General features: G+C 31.6%; 1 protein-coding gene across 1 annotated transcript in view; it reads right to left on the minus strand.

Annotated features, from left to right (window-relative positions):
- Positions 1-3,005: 3,005 nt before the first annotated feature.
- Positions 3,006-23,361, minus strand: part of LOC125065924 — an 86,669-nt gene continuing 66,313 nt past the window's right edge. The window contains exons 2-5 of the mRNA XM_047673784.1: positions 8,846-9,042; positions 5,881-6,112; positions 5,111-5,188; positions 3,006-4,824 (exon numbers count right to left, since the gene is read on the minus strand). Coding sequence (XP_047529740.1) covers positions 4,506-4,824; positions 5,111-5,188; positions 5,881-6,112; positions 8,846-9,042 — 826 coding nt within the window. The 3' untranslated portion in view covers positions 3,006-4,505. The remainder of the gene's footprint in view (positions 4,825-5,110; positions 5,189-5,880; positions 6,113-8,845; positions 9,043-23,361) is intronic.

The raw sequence follows: 23,361 nt of genomic DNA on the forward strand, positions 1-23,361 counted from the left end.
AACAAAAAACGTTAAAAAGTTAAAAACAGTCCCATAGTACAAGTACCATGCGTCATAATGATCTTGTATTATAGCTACAGTCATTATAATTTGATAGTATTCTGTATTAATATTGCGTGCCTGTTTTACGAAGTCATAATGCATTTCAGTTCAGAAGAATGCAATTAACCGTCAAATAATGTATAGCCGCGAGTGCCGATAGATTGTAAATGTTTCATGTACTTAAAGTGATTTACGAATATAAATTAATTTACTTTGAGGAAGGCAGGATTAATAGCGTCTGACTTTCATATAGTGTACACTAGCTCAAATCGCATTTAATATATTGCAACCTCGATCAAATTTTATTCATTTGAAAGTGTATTCTAGGGAGGTGCGTTTTAACCATTCGATAAAATAATCAGTTGGAATTCTAATAACCGATTCCTGCGACTGCATCAAAGATTTAAAAAAAAACATAACTTACGTAATTTAATATATGTACTATTCTGTATAAGCTATAAATCTTTATACCTTTTCTTATATTTGAGGTCAATTCTATATCAAATTTAATTACGATCGGTCAAAATCAATTTGATTGAATTAAATCAAATATCAAATTAAATTAACGAATCGTCATTGATCAACCGATCGTTTTTGAATTGCGAGTAACACACAATCATAGTCGTAAGTTTAACATCACATACCTACTTATGCTTTCGCAAATTACGAAACGTTTTAAGTTTGGATGCTTTTGCATTACCTCGTAGACAATTCTACCATTCGTGACTAAAACGAATTTCTTAACCAATTTATCCGAACATAAATGTTTTAACCGTGATGATGTAACAAACACACAGACAAGAATTTCGTATATATAATAATTATTAGTAATAAGAAGTTAATTATTAATGAATGGTTCAAGACTGATTCATATTATGTTTACTTATATTAAAATAAGTATTAAATGAATATTATAATAAATTTGTCTTCGCTTATTGAATGTCCAACATCTAATACCATTTTATACCGAATATGACACACTCAACAGGTTTTTATAACAATGATTGCTTTACAATTGTATTTTATTATTTGATACAGCCTGAAGGCGATCGTGTTATTTCCCTGGGGTGTTATATCGTCCATAAAGCAGTGAGGTTTGTAGAAACTAACACACAACATTTCGTAACAGTTTTATGAACTTTACTATTGAAAAATGTTGAACTTTTGTCGGTGTAAAAATGTACACATTGTTCCACAAAATAATGATTAAATCTGTGGTTAACAAGTTTATGTTTGTTCCTTGAATTAATAGTACGAACGTCATAATTTCGAGAACAAATTTTTTATGCTTTACGAACATATATTATCGTGCTAGGTGAAGAAGGTATCGTTTACCTGCGTGCGTCGGATTAAAACCAACTAATGTATCCATTAAATCGCATTAGAACAGCGTGGTGGATTCAACTCCAAAACCTCAAGAACAGGAAGGAAACTTTTGACCAGTGGTATGTAATTTACAAGTTGTTAGATTATTTAACTTTACGAACATATATCACATTATCAAATATACATTAAAAAGTGTCAGTCAATGATATAACAAACATCATCCTATATCTTAATAATACTTAGGGGCCAGTTTATAAGCTGCGTAAATAGCTCTTTTGTGTAGATCTCATCAATATCAACTGCAATACTCGAAATATGATGCCATTTCTGCTGCTATTCGATTCGTTAAAAGTAAATATAATATTTTAATACAAAAATAATTTTATAACTTAATAAAGAGGAGGTTCTCAATTCATTCAATTTGTATATAATTTATTTTTAATTATGTTCGAGTTTATTTTTTTTTTTAATTTGAATAATTGTTCTTTTGTTTGATTCAATACAGCTCCACGTCATCTCAATAGTATTTCATAGTATTTGATAGTATTGGAGATCGATATAAAACGATTGAGATTTAACCCATCTCTTGTCTATTATTGACATCTACTTTATTTATTGAAGCAATTAAAAACATTCAATTATTATAACATAAATTATTTATTAACATAAAACAATTTTGTAAAAAATGAACTCATAAATATTGTCGTTAAAACATTAATGCTACGTTATTATACTGCAGATTTTATTAAGCCGTACAGATTTTCATTTCGCAACAGAAAACTGTAGCCGAAATTGTTTTACAATATAATTACAGAGAGCCATTGTTCTGAAATACCGCCGTGCTTCGATTTACATTTAGAATGGCCCAATTTGTGCGGATTCGCTACTTCATTTGTTTTCATTTCAACATTAAATCCGTTGGAATACTATTGTTTTATTGCACATGAATGAAATTCAAAATTAATTACCAATAACTTTTTCGTTGAAAAATGTTGATAAATGTCAGTATCCGTTGACAAATATATTGTAATAATGAACCTATTCATAGAGCCTTTGTTTCGCGTATTCAACTTTTACAATTGCATTTAAAAATTATGACTTTAAGTTAAATAATTTTCATGTGCTTATGAGAACTATTAACTAATTTTTATTCTTTTTAATATTTGATACAATGATCCGGTGAAATTATGTCATATTTATCCACCAGTCTGCATTAGAGCAGCGTGGCAAAATAAAATGATCCTTCTCCTCAAAAAATAGGCGTAGGAAACGCAGTGGAACATTTGCAGGGTTTATTTTTTTCATTTTATTTTTTTCGTGTGTTTTTACATACTTAGTTTGATTTTTAAACAGCAGTTATTTATTATTATTTCCAATTTCACCCCGATCTTTTGAAAACACATGTGTATGTTATAGCCAAACCTCTTTTCGAGTCTAAACTACTTCTGATCGGGAATACCGTTTAAGTACTGAATTAAGGCTGAAGACAGAATGCAAAAGATCAAAAAGAAAATAGCCACTGTGGATTTGGTACAGTAAGGGTATATTTATGGTAGCCAACAAAAAAAAACTAAGCAAATCATCGCTCGTTTCTTTTTTGTTTTTTAATAGAAATAACTCAAATATGTTTCACTAAAGATCTTTATTTGTTCTTATATTACAATTAACATTATGTACATCATAATAATTACATATATTGTTACAATCGTTAGTAGCAACAATAGATATGATACATGAAACTTATCTATCTTAGATCTGCACTGATAATTTATTTGTTATCTATTCAATCAACGAGTAAAACGGTTCCGTCACGTATCCATATTTTTATTTAATTTTGCTATTGTTATAATAAAGAAGACCGTACTAGAAAAAATCGATTTGTGGGAAATATTAAAAATTTTGTAACTTTTTATATGAAAGAAGTTCAAAGATAATAAGTATACCTATATCTAATAATACTATACGTGACAGGCATCCGATTTAAATAAGGAATAATAATTAATGATTCATTATTATTAGTAGACTTCTAACGAATTACATCAATCATTTAACACAATGCTTCATTCATTCATTACACAAAATTGACGCTACATTTTTATACATTCAAACAGTAACAAAAAAGTTTTTTTTTATCGTTAAATCTTTATAAGTTATTAATTTATCATTTGGTATTTCTCGATTTGTCGAAAATTTCAGCTTCAGAAGTGACAACCTTGAAGCTAGCTGACAGTTAACTGTTGCCAGCTTCGAATTCGTTACAAGCCTAATTATAATCAATTAAGGATTGTCATGTGCTCATAGTTATAATATTTACAATTCGATTAAAACAGCTATTCTCTTAAAATCTATTTAAATATTAATAGCTTGTTACAAAGAAGATAAATTTAGATAAAAGCTGAAAACACATATTAAATCAATATTATAAATGAGATACAAATAAATTCTCGACCCAAATACATAGCGAGGTTTCTCCGCATATCAGAGCAAGTAACAGTAAATATTATAATTGAAATATAATTAACAAATATTATACGTGTATTAAACAACCATTGGCACTATATATTTAACATGTTTGTATGTTGTACATTACGGTGAAGCTTTTGGTTTAATTATTCAACTAATATTATTCGTATATACACGGCACATTTTGCTAACCTAATATCAAGCAAATCAAAACCTAGTCATCAGTGCATTTTATTTACATTATATAACTTATCTACATAAGGTACTTTAATCCACTTCATTTCAAACAAAATACAGACAAATGAATGTATGGTACATTGTCGCTACCACAAAATTATCGTTTATAGGGTTTATAGGCTTTGTTTTAGTCAACGGCAAATTCGATCTCCCCAAAGTGCATTTGATTTATTTTCGATTCGAGATTAATCGAATTGGAAATAGCATTCATGTAGAGAATTGGATAATTCATTCATTCAGTTAAATAATGTTGTAATTTCATAAAATTCGTACAATACATTCATATCTTTGCATAGGACACAATTATAACACATAATATATTCACTTATATATGGTATTAAGGGCATTAATCACGTCTCACAAATAGCACTCGAAGTATCACTATAAACCAACCACATTGGTTCGATCATTACGCTTCATAGAAGTCCACTGGTTTGTTATAAATGTGCTAAGATGTCGATTTCGGAGGGCGGCTGCGTCTGCATGTGCGTTTCGTTTAGTGCTGCAGAGCCGGACACCGTTACTATGACAGGTTGAGCCTCTGTGTGCACGATAGTCACGAGATGTTCGTCTGGATCCTTCTCCTGTTCTGTAGGCTTAGGTAAGGATTCTATCGTATCGTCGGCGTATTTGAGGTCAAGGGGAGTGAGAGTTGGAAGCGCGTCTGTCACCGTGACGGGTGGGTCCGCACGAGGCGCGCGATATGATGGCGGTCCGCTGTATTCGGAGCCACACCACGCAGCTCCTGTTGATCCCCTATTAAAAAAAAAACGATTTAAAAACTCTAAACTTAAAATGAAAGCGATATAATTGTTGCCATTTTCTGCGTTGGTGGGTGGTTAAGGATTCGAATCAGCTTAAGTCGATATTTTTGTATATCAAAAATATATTCTTTTCAGATTGTATTGTTATGCTTCCATCAAAGATTTTAATCTAAAATGTAATTAGTGTTCCAATTTATGAGATTAAAATAAATAAATTCAAAAAGTTTGATCTTGATTTGTTAGCTAACGAGTGTATCGATTAACGATTAGCGCGGTACCTGACTAGACTGGCTGAGTTGGATCTGTATGTAGGTGGCGGGGACACCGCTGGCGCACTTCTGTCTAGGAGAAGTAACCTGGAAACAAACGTTTAACTACTTCAGAACTAGACTTGTGTAACATTCGACAGTCACGAAGCAATTGTTATCTGTAGTTTGAATATTTCAAGGAGCTGAGAATTCAATTTAAGTTCTGTAACTATTGAATGACGTGGACTTAATACAAAGAAAGGGGAAGTATATGATCTTGAGTCATGATAATGATTAAAACTAACATTGTTAGTTTATACAACATAGTACACTTATTGGTTTTGTTTAAAAGTATTATTTTGACTGATTGTCTATTGAATAAATTAAAATAACCAACTAGGGTCATGTACACTTGAGTTATTTAATTAATTATAATTTATTTCTAGTTAATTTAAGAAATATCTATACATAGATACATTTATTGCATAATATAGATTTATCGCTAATCAATCTTTGATTAGTCTCAATAATAGAATACTAGCTGAACCTGCGGTTTCACCCGTTCGAAAATTATACTTGTTTGGTAAAGTATTTAATCCCAGGGGATAATTAAAAAATTATCATATGTCCTTCATCGGTTTAAGCGTGCAAGCTTAACAGACAGTTACTTTCGCATTGATATTAATATAGATGCACAAAATGAAATCTTAAATAAACAGGATTTACATATAAAAAATATAATTACATTGTGGGTTAGATTTGATTTAATTTCATTACAATCTGAAGGTAATTAGAATTACCTGAGTCTATACTCTTGCATAGATGCTTGGTAGGTGGGCGGTGGAGGCCTGTAATGAAACTCCGGATACAACATGGCCGCATAAGGATGGTGCGGGCGAGCGTAGCTCGGTGGAAGGCGGGATACTAAGCGACGACACGATGCCCGCCGGAGCCCCAGCAAAGCGCAGGGAGCGTCACGAGCACCCAATCGCCACGCTAAACCGGCCGCTGTCACTAGCACGACACCGATGCCTGAAAATAAATAGTTATATTTACTTACAAATCAAAAAAAAAGAATTTATTAGACGTTCTATAACATATTTATATTCTACAACAAAGGTCTGGATTACTTCAAGGTATTAAAATGCATTAGCCAATATTTGTCGTAATGATGATACCCTTAATTGTATGTGAACGAATTTAATTACTAATGATGTATTTAAAAACTAAACAGTGATTGGTCAATTTGATTAACATGATTGAACATTTCAATTATCATTGGATATTTTTACTTCTTTGATCTGTATTATTCATCCAAATACCCGATCAATTATACTGTTAATTATACCGTAAATATAACAAACGCGTCTTAAAACTTGTACAATTTTAATATTATCTATTTATACTCATATAATATATTTAATATGTAAAATTGAACACAAATTACGTGTTCAATTTTACATTAATCTAAAAAGTTTTTACTAACAAGTAGGTAAGAAACATGTGTTGATAAACCTAATGAAAAGAAAAATGCAACTCATATTTACATTGACATATTCTGTTAACAGATTTAACGCATAAAGGTGAAGGAAGTACGTAAGCGACTATTTAGATAATTATTTTCGAGCTCGTGATCACGAACAATACGTTCCGCTTTGATCTGCCGCGCTAATGGCTCGCACCTGTGCTATTGAAGTTCATAGAGAAAAGCATTACCTTTATAAAAAGCCTTTATCGGGTTCGAGCAACGCTGCAACAACGCTTTCGGTCAGTCTCGGTTTAATGGTAAAATATTTTTGATAATTATTCGTAGGAAGATTTATCATTTATCCGATTGTGATTTAACTTTGGTGAGTTGTTCTGTATACGCCTGAAAAGATTACTAGCTCAAAAATGCAAGACTTTTTCTTCATATCGTTGTCCTTCAATATAAAGGTTCCACATCGACTCCTATTCTAGCCGTTCGAGGTAGGAACGGTGCATTTGTAGTTGCATAAGAAATAAATATACGCTTATTTAGAAAATATGTTACGTAAGGTTCATTAAATTGAATAAAAATAATAATAATAAATATTTTATTAGTTTCAACGAATCCCGTACAAATAGTGTAACGAATATTCGGTTAGTTCGTTAATCTACGGCACAGACTCTACGTTGATGTGTGAAGTTCACTGAGTGACGCGTACAAATTGCTCTAGCGTCAAAACAATAGATCGCTTGCCTGTAACAACATCATTTGTCCCCAACGCTAATGAAAATCCAATTAATTCAGCTCCAAAACTCATTCGAAGTTTAATTGAAAACTTCGCCCGATGAAGGGCGGAGGCGACTTCGTGAATGATGTAATGAGGTTTTGGCCAGAGTTGTTATTGTCATATGCAGAGCGAATATCCAATGAGTCTCCCCGGATTGTTTCACGGTTAATTACAGCCATTTGTTAGCGGTGTCGCTTTGAACCTAAATTTTATTAAAACGCGAACGCTTACGGACAACTGTCGGCAGCTGTATTTATAGCCACTCTTATTTAGTTTGCCCATAGTATAACGGACAGTTTAAATTTGATCGTTCCTAAAAAGAATAAAAATTGTGGCTCGGAACGTTCAGTGAACTGTTCAGCGATCAAACGAGTTGATAAGCAAAAAAAAAGACTTGATTGATAAAGTTAACCACGCTGTAATTTTGTGCTTTTTTTAATAATAAAAAGTGTTCGATATCAAATTCAATAAAATCTTTATCATTACTTAACTCTAATTTATAAAACTACGCTGACAAAGGTTTTTATTAAGTTAAATTTTAAAACGAATCTTGTACTAAATAGCACTACACTCATTCGACATCATATGCCCGAAGTTAACGAACTACCTTTCTTTTTATAAAACTGTTAATTGTGTATTGTTCGAGGACTATGCGAATTACTTTTTTTTTTGTTTCGGGCACTATTGGCAACTTTGAAGTACCAGGATAGCATAAAATTCAAAAAGATAGTATTCACAATCGCAATCCGTTGCGTATTACAAAATTATTCTGATTTTTCTTTACTTATGTAACTACTTTTGAAATCAATCAATATTATTTAAAAGTATTAAATTAATTTAATGTTAGCCACACATTTACTCTTGGTCCGGGATGGAGGAACTATTATTAGTTCAATGTTAATGAACCGTATTGTACTTTTTATTAACTTAGGGCTTAACATTTTCCATCAAAATTACCCCTTAAAGCTGCTTGCATGAGTCGCCCACTGTAACCATATGCAAGCGAATCAACATCTTCTCACCTTGACGGAAAAGGTACCATTGATTTATATGTAGTTCGTTGCCTAAATACTATGCAAGAAATGCTAAAATACATTTGTCAATTATAAAATTCAAGTCACGATTGGTGCAACACTTGCTTAAAGATACAACACACACATACAACACTTGCGATATTGAAAAGATGCTTTACCTAAAACCGTTAGTAGAAAATGTACCAGCATCAATAACACAAAATCGTACTACCTTTGTTTATATTGCATGCCGATACAAATTCATTACATGCCATTGCTGTTTGGCGGTAGAATATTGATTGTGACATGGATTGTGATCGGTATGTATAAATAGGAATAGTCTTTAATATTCCTCAATAACATCAAGAAAATGAGATCCTAAGATTAGGTTATTCAAATAAACGAACCAACCTTTTAACTTTATATATTAGTATAGTCGGCATGATATATCAATGAAATAAGGCTTATTAATAGGAAGTACAGAATTGTGTGCTTACCTATCATAAGTAACAGTAACGTGAGTGGTGCTCTCGGATGCGGCCTCAGTGCTCCCAACACAGCACCAGCGGCCACAAGACAGGCGCCAACAACACCGAGGAACAAGACGCATAGTCTAAGTGGGGGTCGACCGCAACACGACTTGGGAGCATTGCCCTCCCCTTCTGAACACGCATATGCTGCACCTCTTCCTGATCTGTAATAAAAAAAGAATTATGGTAAAGTTATTGCAGACTGTATATTTATATTTGAATCCGTCTGTATGAAATATAATTTATGAACAAATATTGTATCAAACTCTTATTCAAACTGAATAAAAACGAAAACAAGAGTGCAAATAAAGCTGGTACTATTTTTTATATGTTCATTTAAACTAGGCTTAACGTTTATAAAAACAAAAGCATTCGTTTCCAATATATGTAAGTTTACCTCTTAAATTATTTAAAAGAAAAAAAAATTATTTATATAAAAGTTAGTTAATTTAATTTAGGAAACTGTATAGGTCTTCAAAAGTCAGTGATAACCAGCTTAAACAATAGATCGCATTACGTATGTACCCGATGTTCATGCATGATATAGGGCTTGTCTCCTAAATCCCATTTAACCTAGTACATCACGTCAGATTTCAAACCATCTGAGTTATGTCCACTGTATGATAGAAACGTCAATGTAAAAATATTTCTTTGGTGGACTTTTTGTAACAACAAATGTGTTTTTTGCACAAATAGAAGACGAATAATAAAATATTAGTAAAGAAAAATAATTAATAGTAATTGAATAGTAAAATAAACGTTATGTGTGTTTAATTTCGCTTTAAGAAGTTAGGACGTGATTTATATTAAAAAAAATATCGGAATTGATGTCGTAAACAATATTTAAAGAAAACCATAATATTGACAAACATGCTCATTTTATCACAAATAAATGTGACAATTTGTTACATTTCCCACGGCTGGCCAATGATTTGCTGTCCTTTTAAGGGGAAGGTATCGAAGCTTACATCACGCGTGATCCAATGCGGGTTGCTGGGTAATAATTTTGACAGATTGTCATCCGACATGACATGCAAGTTTCATGAAGAGGTGAACTAATTATAAATCTGTGGTTCTGAGAATATTTCAAGAAAATCGTAAAACAGACAGACCATGAGAAAGACCATTTTTTACGTTCGTTCAAGAGTTCAGTTGAAAATTGGTACTCGAAAAAGTTCTAGCCAATTAAAAATACAAAATCTTTTGACCGCTTTTATGGTATGTTTTTAATATCGTCCCTTATATATATTTTTTCTTTTCATTGAATTAAAAAGGTTCTTTTAAAATAGAAGAAAGCGTTCTTTAATTTTTCTGTTGTATTATTCAAAAATGCATTAATGAATGAGCAACAGACACGAATGACTACAATTGTGACTATATTCAAGAGATTTAACAGCGTATAGTGATTGGCCGGAGATACGGCTGAATGCACCGGGGTTTATCGACCTATATCATTTGACCCTTTTAAAACGAGAACCCTCATAATGTTAATTGCTTACGAAGATTACTAATACAAAAACCTTTTGTTTGTGTCACGTATGATTTCTATTAGTCTTTGTGAATGACATTTATGGATCACACTGAAATAAATAGTCAATAGATTATTTCTGTCACATCATAATGAATGGATTACTTTTAAGCGTTCGTATGTCGTTGCTTTTGAAATATGTTTTATTATATATATATATATATATTGTTCAGTACCGTTGATTGCCTCGTTGATCTAGTGAGTATAAAACTGCTGAGGAATATAATAATATAATAAAATTGGTAAAAATTACTAAGATTGTCTATGTCTAAATCCCATTTTTTTTTTGGTTATATTTTATATTTCACAGAACGCCAGAAGGCTATGTATCATTACGATTTATACCGGAGGACTCTGTAATAATAATACATTTTTATATAGTGTAATTAGTACTTAAATGCGACAATAGCTTAATAGTCATAAGAATACAATCTCGAAGCCCTGGGATCAAACTCCAGTTTGGTCACTTCAAAATTATTGGATTCTTTGAGAAATTATCATTAGCATTCATTACAATCCCGTACTTTGAAAAGCTTGAAAAGTCTATTCCGGCGCCTGAACCCTTTTCAATCGTGTTGGATTAGCCGTCCATCGGATTATGAATGACACATACTGTGTTTGCGTAAAATCTTGCGTAAAATCTATCGTCTACCGAGACCGAAATCAATCATCAACCGAGTTTATCATAATGAATGAATAAACACTAATATGAGTATTTAATATATAAGACCTAAATATTAAAAGTGAATTAATTTTCATTACATGAGTTCAGTCTGAATAGGCGCTTTGACGTTGTAGCTGTATGTCTTGGGACAATTTGATAAATGGAGTCTATACGATGTTATTTGTTTCATTTTCCCAACGTCTTTTGTATGTTTTAACGGTTCATAAGTACCCTATTTGTTATATAAATACTATCATCATTTTCATCTTTCTTGTTGCAAAATTTCCTATATATATACATTATTCCTATTTCCTATACATTCGTGTATAATAAATTGTTTGATAAGTTTTAGTGACAGCATTACTCAGTGGTCAGATGGCACCATATGTTTTATTATTCGAATTGGAAGTGAAAATAGGATGAGTCATTTTTTACGCTCATGATAGTTTCGGTCACGCGATCCTTAAACGAACTCCATTCTCTAATAAAATTTACGTATAGGGGTGTTATACTGGTACAAATATTATTATGATTTCGTAAAGATAACATTGATGCGAAAAGAGCATTCATATATAATGCTATGCATTTCGACTTTTCTAGAATAAACAATTTACGTTTCAGCTATTTGTACTTCTTTCTAGAATTGTAAATATTTCTTCTTTCCAATGTAATCTAATAATGTGAGGTCTTACAGCCATTGCAAGCTCCGACGTACGTAAATCGTAGTAATAGCGCTTAAAATAATTTCTGTACTAACAATCGCGGTTGTTAACACAACCGGGTCTGGTTTATTGTTTATGGATGTGTTCCTGAACTTTCGATACAGAATGTCGAAGTGGAATCTAGGTGTTTATTTGTCTACATATATTTTACCAATGTATGATGTTCCCCTGAACATAATTTGTTAAGCAATGTCTTCTTACGAATGTCGATCTATGATGACAAATAGAGATAAATAATTGTTTAACTATACGTCTTTCATAACAATAATAAATCTAATACGTTACTAAACTTTATTATAATGTTTTTTTATTATATCTTTGATTATTAAACATGTTATAAATCTTAAGTAAATTTTCACTCTAATACGTTTCTTTAACAACAAAAAGATATTAAAGATATAGACGATAAATTCTAACAATTTCAAAACGATAAATTTATAGAAATCGCACGATTCAATAATCTGAAATTTATCTCTCCGCTAACTTAGTTCAATATGATTCAATATTAGGAACATTATGCAAATTCGAAACAATTTAAAGCCTGGATATTGTTCCAAAGTATCTGGCTTAAGGCATACCCAGACTTAGACGATACTAGCTCACTGCTTAAGTCCGCTGGTTACGTTATGTGCATACTAAGCCTACATCACATATGTTATGAGGTAGACCGTAAAATTTACGATGTTCATAAGGACTGGAGGGTTAATTATCTGATTTATGAGTTTATTACCACACTTGCGCACGCGTCGTTATAACCCTCCCTACATTGACAATTTAATGACCTCTTTCGTTAATAATGTTTAATATAGTTTATGTAATTCAGCCGAGGTTTTGGAATGTGTTTTACGGATATTAAGCTGAATTATACAAAATTTAACGTAAAATATAAAAAAGATTTAAAAAAAAAACATATTCTAAGGGGATAAATTGGGTTTGAAAGTTTGTAAATAAATTCGTCATTTCTGTTAGTAATATGGAAATCGGTATTTTTGCTTATGTTAATAAGTTAAATCTTTTTTGAAAATTCTTCAGCTAAGAGGGTGATACTCAAGATGATTTTTTTTTATGGAAGTTCGTTTGTTTGAAAGTTTTGTTGAAAAGTATGGAAATTAGTATTTAGATTTATAAGTGAAAGATAGTCAGTATATCGTTATTGAAATTTCATCCCTCAGGTGGGTGAAATCAGGGATGACAGTTAGCCTTTTTCATTTACCGTTTTATCCGGCACACTGCTAGAGCGATATACTTTATATTTCTGTTCGTACGAAAACAATTTACTTTATATTTTTGATGATTATATCAGAATTTATAATTTTTCGTATACTAAGTTACCTTTTTTTCTCTCAACTCTAAAAACATTATCCTAATATTATGCACAACGTTGAATGCGAACAATACATGTTTGGCTTAAAGAGGGCAATTTCTCAACGGAATCCCCTGTTCGTGTTCATCCAGACAGACAGTCACGGTCCATCAACCACGGAACCAATAAAACCATAATCATTGATAATATATCCTTTGTCGATCAGGAAAAAGTATATATTTATCCTCCTCATTGTTCTCTAACGTTATGCATTCGAGAGTTTTCCTAAATAACAATCTGTAAAATGGTAATGTAGGAGGTTAACTTAAAATCAAACTCCTTGTTGCAATAACTTTTTGGTGAGTAAAAACTGATTCAATTATTGGACAATTTCAATATAAGAACGAAAAAAAAAGATTTAAATATGAATATGTAAGAATTTGAAAGAGATTTACGGAGAAATAATCGACGTGAGTGTATCCTTTTCTATTTCTTATTCTTCTTCTCTTTGTTTATTTCTTATTGTTAATACGATTTAAGTTAATTACTTCGTATTCTAATGTATTTTAGAAGCACCGTCTAGAAACTCAGTTGCTAATTATGAGAGTAACCTTTTTTTATTTCGAGGGCTCAGGAGTACCCGTGAGCTTCATCGGATAGAATAAGATTATATGTACGCATATTTAAAAATAATAATAAGTAGAGTTCAAAATTAGAAACTTTATGATTGATGAATTATTAATTTTTAATTTGTTATCAATCGTTTAATATACACCATGAGTATATGCGAACTAAATAGTTTTTTTTAATCTTCATTAATGTATTATGTTTATGTATATAATAGCAATATTATAAATGCGAAAGTAAGGGGCAAACCGATGATCCGAATTTGATGAAATTTGGTAAGAACCAAGCTTGAATTTGAAGCAAGGACATAGGCTTTTTATACCCCTACCACGTGAGCGAAGCCCGTGACAACAAGCCATCTATATTTCTCCAATAACATGTCCTATATTTTGGAGGTTTTATACCTCAATTTTATAAAATTACTGTCATTTAAAAGAAAAAGGTTGATATCGAATGGCAAGAGAACTATGTTCTTCTATTTAAATGCAATAGACGTTAAACCTTGAAATCCATTTCATTAATAGTTCGTGCATGAAATATATAGTCGTACTATCAACGTCTTGTAAATCCAATCTAAAAGCGCAGTCAGCACTGTGCTTAAGCTCCTTTCGCTGTACGTATAGCGCTTTTGATGCGCTACTTCGCTGTTGTTATTTGATCATTCTGTCGCCTTAAATTGCGTGCGTATGTGTTTGAACTGGAGACGATCTATCTTAATCGTTATTTAATCGTTTCCTCTTCCTGGTTTTTGTTCTGAATGCTACGAATGCCAATATCTATACAATAAATGTTATTATAATCGGACAAAGCATGAACTGTTTCTCAGTGTAACTAACTTGTATATAAGCCGTTCGATCTATCTAGAATCTATAAAAGATAGAATTACATAAACAACAACCATTTTTCTATTTACTCATCAACGCGGGTCATATTTCTATGGTCTGAAACAAGGATTAAAAAAGGTTAATAATCACACAATGTCGATAGAGTTTTTTTTTAAACTCAACAAATAGAGAACAATTTTGTACATTATTAAATTATGTTTTGCTTATTAGAAGCTTTGCAATCTTTTCCCCCGCGTTTCAACAAATGTAGCAAAATTTGTACGAGTAATATGTCCAATATACGTTTTGCCTGAAACGTAGGATGACAAGACTATGACAATATCACGTTGAAATCCCCAGGAAATAAATTGGGACCCTCGATAAGCGCTCCCTTTGACGAGGCCCGTCTTCGGATTAGGGTGTGAAAAATGATAGCTTAGGTACGAGTAAAGATGGGTACCATACGAGCGCTTTGTAAAACATTTCGACATGATTCCAATATATGTCTGGTTAATATATAAAATGTATCCTATTTTTAATTCGCATTCTTCCTTCTCGAAAAGTTGCGTTTTCCGTTCCGACATTCCGAATTTAAAATTTTTGATATTAAGTAAAAAATAAAATATTATCTGACGATATCATATTTTTCGGACGTGAAATTGTAGTTTTTAAATTATTTCATTCATTTGTTTTACTTCGCAATGGTAAATATTCAGTTACATTTTCTATAAAATGAACTCCATTTGAATTCATATATATTTTTTTTTTTATTAAACGAAAAAACACGAAACGAACCTAAATTATAAGCCTCTGTATTTTAGTGGAAAGCTGTCAGCTGGAAACTTATTTGTTAGTGACGCGTGGCGGTTGACACACGTCAAGCTCACAATTTAGGAACTTCGAGCAATACCTAGGCACTAGGTACGTTTTAACATTGAGTGGATTAGTTAATCAAACTTTATGCTAGCCATTCATATCTCACAAAAGCGCTCCTTCAGCTGAAATTTTAGCGCAGTTTGGCTGTTACGACGTGAATGTGAATTTTTATTTGCCTTAATTTTATAGGTTTAATATGTTAATATAGTGAGCGAATATAGTTTACAACTTTGATGATAATATATTTCACCGGCTTTGTATTGTATTTTTAAGATTGTATTCTTGACTTTTTAAAGCCAAGAATAGAATCAAATTTATTAGATCAAATATTTATTTTTTAGTTCAGATGGTATTATGGTATTACATATTAGGTACCTTGTCATGACGAAGCTATGTAGTCGAAATTTGACATAGTGGTATTTTGAGAACTGAACAAGGATGTATACATATAAATTAATCATTAGGAATCTGTGGTAAAAATGACACTTGCTGGAGTCGAATGGAACTTTTAATAGAAGAAAAAAAAACTAATTGAATTAAAACAAGTTTGAAGAATTTGCATCATACATACGCCGCTTATATTACTACTTACATCGATTTAGATACAAAATATTATATCAACTCTGTTGATTGCACTCGTAATAAATCATTTAAGTGAAACCACATTATATATTAATTAGTCAAATTAAAATTATATTTATCTTGCCGAGAGAATTATTGAAACCATTTCGATTTAAATTTATGCAAATCTGTACGGATGATAACGCCAAGTCATAAGATAAATTATACGTAAAACAAACATATTATTTCACATTTAAACAATTGCAACTGATTTTTATCTTAAAAACAATTGCGATATTGTATAGTAGGCGCAATTTTATATATTTAATATATAATGATAATTTTGAATATATATATATTTTTTAATTTGAGTCTCGATCCAGAGCGGTGGAGCCCTTATCTCGAAATTCAAAAGTAGTACAGAGCTAAAAAGCTTTGCGACTTGTGCAATTGTTGACATCCTAAAGATTGGGTTGCACAGTTTTCTAATTTCACAATTTATTGAAATTAAAGATGGATGCCACTCAAGCTGTACCATCAGTCCTACAAAATTGCAGTCCTACAAAAAACAAATGCTGTTATAATAAGCGCTCTTCATTTTAAAACAAAAGCAATATAATAATGACCGAACCAACCAACTTCTTTGTGACTATATCGCTAAAGTACTTTGATTTTATATTACACTCTCGAAGCACAATGAGGTTTACGCAAATCTAGTCTGCGCGAATTTACTTAAATTTGACTGTGCAATTTAAAATACACAGGTTAGAACGGGACTTCAAGCGAAATGTTTTTTCTATATCATAAATATTATATTTAGTTAAATTAATCTGAGTTGATCACGATTTTTCTTCTTCGCATTCGAGCAATTTGGTATCTTACTGATGGATCTGTCTAAATATGTCATACGTCTGACATGTCGCAATATTACAATACGTTGCCTACGTGTAAGAATAACGCCGAGCTGTCTGTGAACCAGAGCAATTTGTACTGTACACAAACATCCTGTGACTAATTGTTCGAACCCACGCACGTCGCTGAGCAAAAACAGATGTGACTTCTATTTTCCCTTTAAAATATAGCGTAACTTATCAGATGTGATCATTTCAACTTACATTTATTAACATGTAAGGGATAATAGTTTACATTATAAAGACTTTCTATAAAGAAAGACAGTTACCATTTAAGAATTAATATAGACTACTAGACTAAATCGTTAATGCACCGCTAGACACGGAACAAGATGATATCTTATGCCTGTAATTACACTGGCTCACTCACCGTTTAAACTGTTCATACAATTCATCGCTGTTTATCGGTAGATAAAATGATGATTGGGTAAAACAGACGGTAACAGTCCATCGATTAATATGAATTTATTAATTATTTGTAATGTAATAATCTTACAAATAATATTACAAAATATTGAAAACAGATTATTCGAGCTATCTTATAAAACATTTCAATAAATAAAATCCGATAAAGCTCTAGACTCACGGAAACGTTTCAGATATGGGTACATGTTTCTTTTTATTAATTCATAGGACGTGATATTCAAATAAAGAGCGCTTCTCAATTTTTATTGAAAGAAGATGATATTATTATTTTTCCTTCTATATTGGTTATTAAGTTTATTAAAAATATTGTAACGACATAGTTATTATTATCATATTTCACACAACTTATATTAAACGGACGCGTGTTATATTTTTCATAATTAAAAGTTGATTAGTTAAACTATGTCGTGTCTTTATCTATCGAATGTCAAATCAATGATTACAAATTTTCAGTGTTCGCAAATAAGGTAGTGTTTTTTTTTGTCTGAAAGTTAAATAAGCAGACGAATTGGTATTCGTCCGACAAATGATGCATCTGGGTGTGAGCTAACAGATTCTACGATGAAAGTCCCTTACGTTATTTCATCACAAAGAAAAATCACGTCTTATAAAAATTTAAAAAATCCGACGCGATATAACCGCGAACTAATTCAATTAAATGAAAACAAATAAAGCACCTTCTAATCCTAATTAATTTTAAATTGTTGAAAAGTATGTCAATATAATTTAACTAATAAAGGACGTAAAAGTTCAGAGAATTATGTTAATCGGTATAAAAAAGTCTGGCATATAAAATATTATTTTTCGAATGTTTCCAAGTTTTGTACTTGAATATTTTGTACAAATGGATGAGTAGGTAGAATATGTGGACCTTAACAGATGATCCACCTGGATCATCTGTTAAGGTCCACATATTCTAATACGGACAAGCTTCACTGAGTTATGCATTTAATTTTATATTATTTTTTGTTTATAATTCGCCGTTAAAGGAAAACATCACGATACACGTATATGTATTAGTTATGGTCAAGTTTATTTATTTTAAGGCAAAATACTTTACCGAGCTCGAGAACTGTGTACCGCATAAATATAGTCGCATTAGTTTACTTCAAGATCATTTCGTTTCAAATACCAATTCTATATACGTCTGTATTATCTGTCCGCAGGTAAAAATATTTGTCGTATAAAAAAAATAGAACATTATCTGTGTTTTGTTTAGTCCCATCCCGAGGGAGACTTTCCATTGAGATTTCGAGTCGAATTTTTTGTTGGAATGCAGCTGATGAATTAAAAGGACCAGATGTGACACGCGGTAAGAGCTCGTTGAGCCATTTATTGTATGTTTATTTAGAGGCCATTGATATTTATAGAGTGGACCGCGTAACAAATTGTTATAGTTAACTGTGACATGCGTTAAGTTAACGACAAACTAGTAAATATATAAACACTGAGCATTTGTCCTCCTTGAATAAGATTTTGTAAAAATAAATACTTTCGTTTAAATGTTAAAAATACTTAAGACTAAAATAATCAAACATGTTGATGTTATCGTTTATTTTTTGTATTGAAAGTCATACATCTTGGGATTACAGACGTTTTTTTAATACAACTTAAGTATAAAATTAATTACATTGTATCAATAGTAGTTAACATATCGTTTAAATAAAACTATTAAATAGTATTAAAATATAAATATTTGGACTACAAAAATAAGTGGAGTTATTTCATTTAAAATCCCTACCAACACTTCGTAAAATACACCAAGAAAAATATCGAAATCCATTCTATATAAACGTTAACAAATTGAGTAACCCTCATCTACAAGGCAGCGTAAATGTGGTCCGATAAAAGCGTATCGAATCTCACGACACGTTATACATCTCCTTTCAAAAACGTATAAATTTTCACCTATATAATACAATTTAAGAATTCTAGAATATTCTATCATAATACTAATATTGTAAATGCATAAGTAACACTGTCTGTTTGTCTGTTGGTCTTTCACGGTCAAAATATTGAATCGAATTTAATGAAATTCGGTATAGAGAAAGCTTGAACTTAAAGGAAAGACCACACACACATATATATAGGACATAGCACAGACGACAAACCCCTAAAATGCGAGCGTAACCGCGGATGAGAACTAATATTCCTTAATTAATAATAATATTTAGTTTATTAGCAATTTCAATGTAAGCCTTGTAACCGTTGTTTTTTTTTTAATATGTTTTTTCCACTAAGGTTAAAATGATATATTTTTTATTAAAGATGTTATCCCCCCCGTCACGCTGTTGACTCAAAAGTTAAATTAACATTTGTCAAGTTTTAAGCGAATTACTTCGGTAGCTCGTGACAAGATGCGAATATCTTTCTAAAATGAATTTGTTTCTATAAATGTCTTTGTAATTTTATCTGTTTAAGTGACGTAGGCGACAACGTCCGCCAACTCGGATATTCGTGGCTCCAAATTCAATTTGGCATAACGCTTCAGGCTGATGAAAAATTTCCTTTCAAATTATGACGGCGATACCCTTGTCACGGACTTCATCAATTAAATTATCGGTGGACTTGTTTTTCCTAACGGGGATCGCAAATTATTTCAAGCGTGAGGTCGTCCTATCAATCAAGAACGGCTTTTTTATTATATTATAAGTTTTCTTCCGTTCATAGAAGTAATTAAACTCCTTTGACACTCAGCAAATAGGTTGAAATAGTTCTCGACTTAAATAAAGATGGATTGCTGGGTTAAATGAAGATCTTCAAAGAAAGGCGCACGAGAGACTAATTCGTACGGAGCAATCCAGAGATTATATCGGAACGATCAAAAAAACGATTAGGCATCAAAGAAATAGGAAAAATCGAATTAATCGCCACCAATCCCTTTTTCTGCTTGAAATACTAAACTACCAATATTAACATACTGTTCATATCAATTATATCATCATTAATTTTTACGTAATTAATTTTTTTTCTGCTATTTTTATTAAGCAGAAGAAAAGTAGTCATTGTTCCTAAGTTTTTGAAATACAACTACTATTACTAAGCTGTATACAATTTTTCATATTACTTTCAATGTTTAAATTCCAAGATCTTTTGATAATACCTGTGTTAGCGAGTTTAAAGCCTCGTGGAGCTCATTGTTACAAGGAAAAACGAAGGCTTCGACCTCAGGGATTATCGTGAGACTATTAATCATTCGAGGTATTGACGTTCGCGTTAGGCTTTCCGTAATCCAGGATTATAAACCCGCACCCGGGTAATTATTTAACCATTTTATAAAATGTTTTATACCGGTTTTATGTTAAGTTGAATTTATAATGTTAAAATATATATGTATTTATATTATATTTACAAAGGATCATCCTCATTTAATGGTATACTAAATACTAATATTATATATCAGCTAAAGTACCAACTGTCTGTTACCCCTTCACGCTTAAGCCGCTGAACTGATTTAGATGATATTTGGTATGAATATAGTTTGCGTCCCGGGGAAGAGCGTACGGTACTTTTTTAATTTACCTATTGAGGGGGTAAAATAGGGATCAGTTGGTTATGTGCTATAGATAAAGTTATATACATTTCTTGCAGGTAAAGCCGCACGTTCAGCTAGTATAATATAAAGACACTAAGGCGTCGAGAATAATTTAACGTATTGGCTAAATAAAACTAAATCATTTGTTACCAAAGTTTCCTATATAACGTGAGTTAGTCCTTAATTCTGACACGTGAATTAATGAGTAACGTTAAGCCACTAGCTTTGACCCATGTCTGCATGCGTGGTTCGTTTTATAGTAAGTAATGAAGCATATTCCTATAGAACTTCTTCATCGATACAAATACATTAGTTTGAGGAAAAAAACAGAAGAATTGTATATTGTTGTTCGGTCTTAAGCACAACAAGCGCCTCGGCACAAACAGTTCTGACGATCTCCCATTGAAAAAAATATATTAAAAGATCTTCTGTGGCGCCTCACCGCCTGTCACCTGCGAGGCGCCTTGGTTCTTTGGACCCACTGCACCAGATTAAGACGGTTCTAATTTTGATACAGTTTGAACTCTTGATCTTTGGTTACAATTAAAATGTTATGCTCACCATACCATGATAATATTTTTTAATTCAAGCAACTTTACATTAGCTAAGGGACAAAATTAAGGCAATTATAGATTGTAATAGATTCAAAATTATTTATTAATATTAAATTGAATACACGCATACCTACTTAAATTATTTATTTATTATAAAATTATATTTTGTTTTACATCGTGTCGAAATAAAGTACCGTTACATAATACTTTTGTTGGATAGTAACAATCACCGTGAAAAATAAAAACTCGCATACCAATAATTTGCGGGCCGTCCGAGCATGACATCCTGCGGACAGCGACGCAACGCAACGGCGCATCGGGGACACCACTTCCCGACCGCGCGGCTACGACGACGGCTTCACAGATGTTTCAAAACTACTTTTTTTATCAAAAGTACTTGATTTAATGAACAGCTTTTTTTAACGAGCTCGTTGTGCCCGCGAATTGTTACTGGAAGTACAGTTTTTAGGCTCTCCCGGTGAGGCTTTTATTTCATATGTTGTTTTTAAAAACCTGTATATATTCCAGCAGCTAAAATAAAATATTCTCAAATTGTCTTCATGGTTTCTGTATGGATAACGAATATAGAAACGTAGTCCAAATTTATTTAAATTTCATGTCAAAAAAATATTGATAAATAAGGCACATTACTCGATAGAAGATTATATTAATAATAAATAAAAGCGTTAACTTAGTATTTAATGATTTCCAGGCAGGATATACTAAAAAAAAAAATTGTACTGTATTGACATAAACTTCATATTTAAAATGGAGGTAAAGATTAACAACTGAGTTTCTTCCTGTTTTTCTCGATAAAATCTACTAGTAGCTTTACATTTAATTCGAAAGTGCTTTTATGTGCCTATTTGAATAAAAAAAATTTGATTTGACTTGATTTGATTAAGCTATTCGTAAATAAAATCATATTTTATGTAGTTGTTTTTAAATTGACTGCCTCTTTGGTCTAGTGGCCACATATGGCCGTAGTCCGTAGGACAGTCCTGGGTTCTAGATCCAAGTGGATCTGATAAAGTCATTGAATTTTTCTGTAGATAAAACCCTCAGCATTTCCATGGCTCGATAAGCGCTGTCGGTCCTTCGCCTACGTCATGTGGGATTGCCGTCTCATCGGGTCATGAGAGTAAGGACACAGTTGTGCATTGGCTAGTTCCCATTGTTATGCGCCACCGTGGCCAAAATCGGTCAGGAGAACATAAGCGTCATCGGATCATCATTTAAAATACGTATCTACTGAAGCGCTTATTTTAAAACTTTATTAAATGAAAAAAATATGCATATATAACAATTTTTTTTTTTTCATAATAATCTCGAACACAATATTCCAACATTTAATTACATTCGTTATCTTTCTCGTCTTAATTACGATATGATAAAATTGATGAATCTGGAAAAAAAGGAACAAAGACGAAACGATTGTTAACGATCGTAAATTCAAGCCGAATTGAGGTCAAATAATATATAATTTAAAGGTTGAATTTAAGATAATGTTGATATTAGAATCAAATGCTTTTAAAATCAAAATACTACTTTATTCAAGCGCTCTCCTAAAAACTTTTGTGTTTGGAAAATGTTTTACAAGATTATATTGTAAAGCTACCGAGAAGATCGAAAAGAAACTCAGTTCATATACTTTTTTCCGCCAATTGAATTATGAAATTGTTTTTATACATCAAATCCATGAAAATAAGCGTATAGGTTTGATATTACTTCGAAACAGTTTGATCAGTAGAACTATTCTGTCACAAATAAACAAATATTGAAACTCATAACACGATCGTGAAAATTGAAGTTATTTGGGACATAGACTACAATAATTAAAATATCACAAATTGCGCATCACCGTAAAGTGTTTTAAAACATTTCAAAAGTGAGATACAATGTGAGTTCTTACGGAATAACACTGCTAGATTTAGTGTTATTATTATTTACTC

The sequence above is a fragment of the Vanessa atalanta genome, chromosome 8 (assembly GCF_905147765.1).
Source record: "Vanessa atalanta chromosome 8, ilVanAtal1.2, whole genome shotgun sequence".
Lineage (NCBI taxonomy): Eukaryota > Metazoa > Arthropoda > Insecta > Lepidoptera > Nymphalidae > Vanessa > Vanessa atalanta.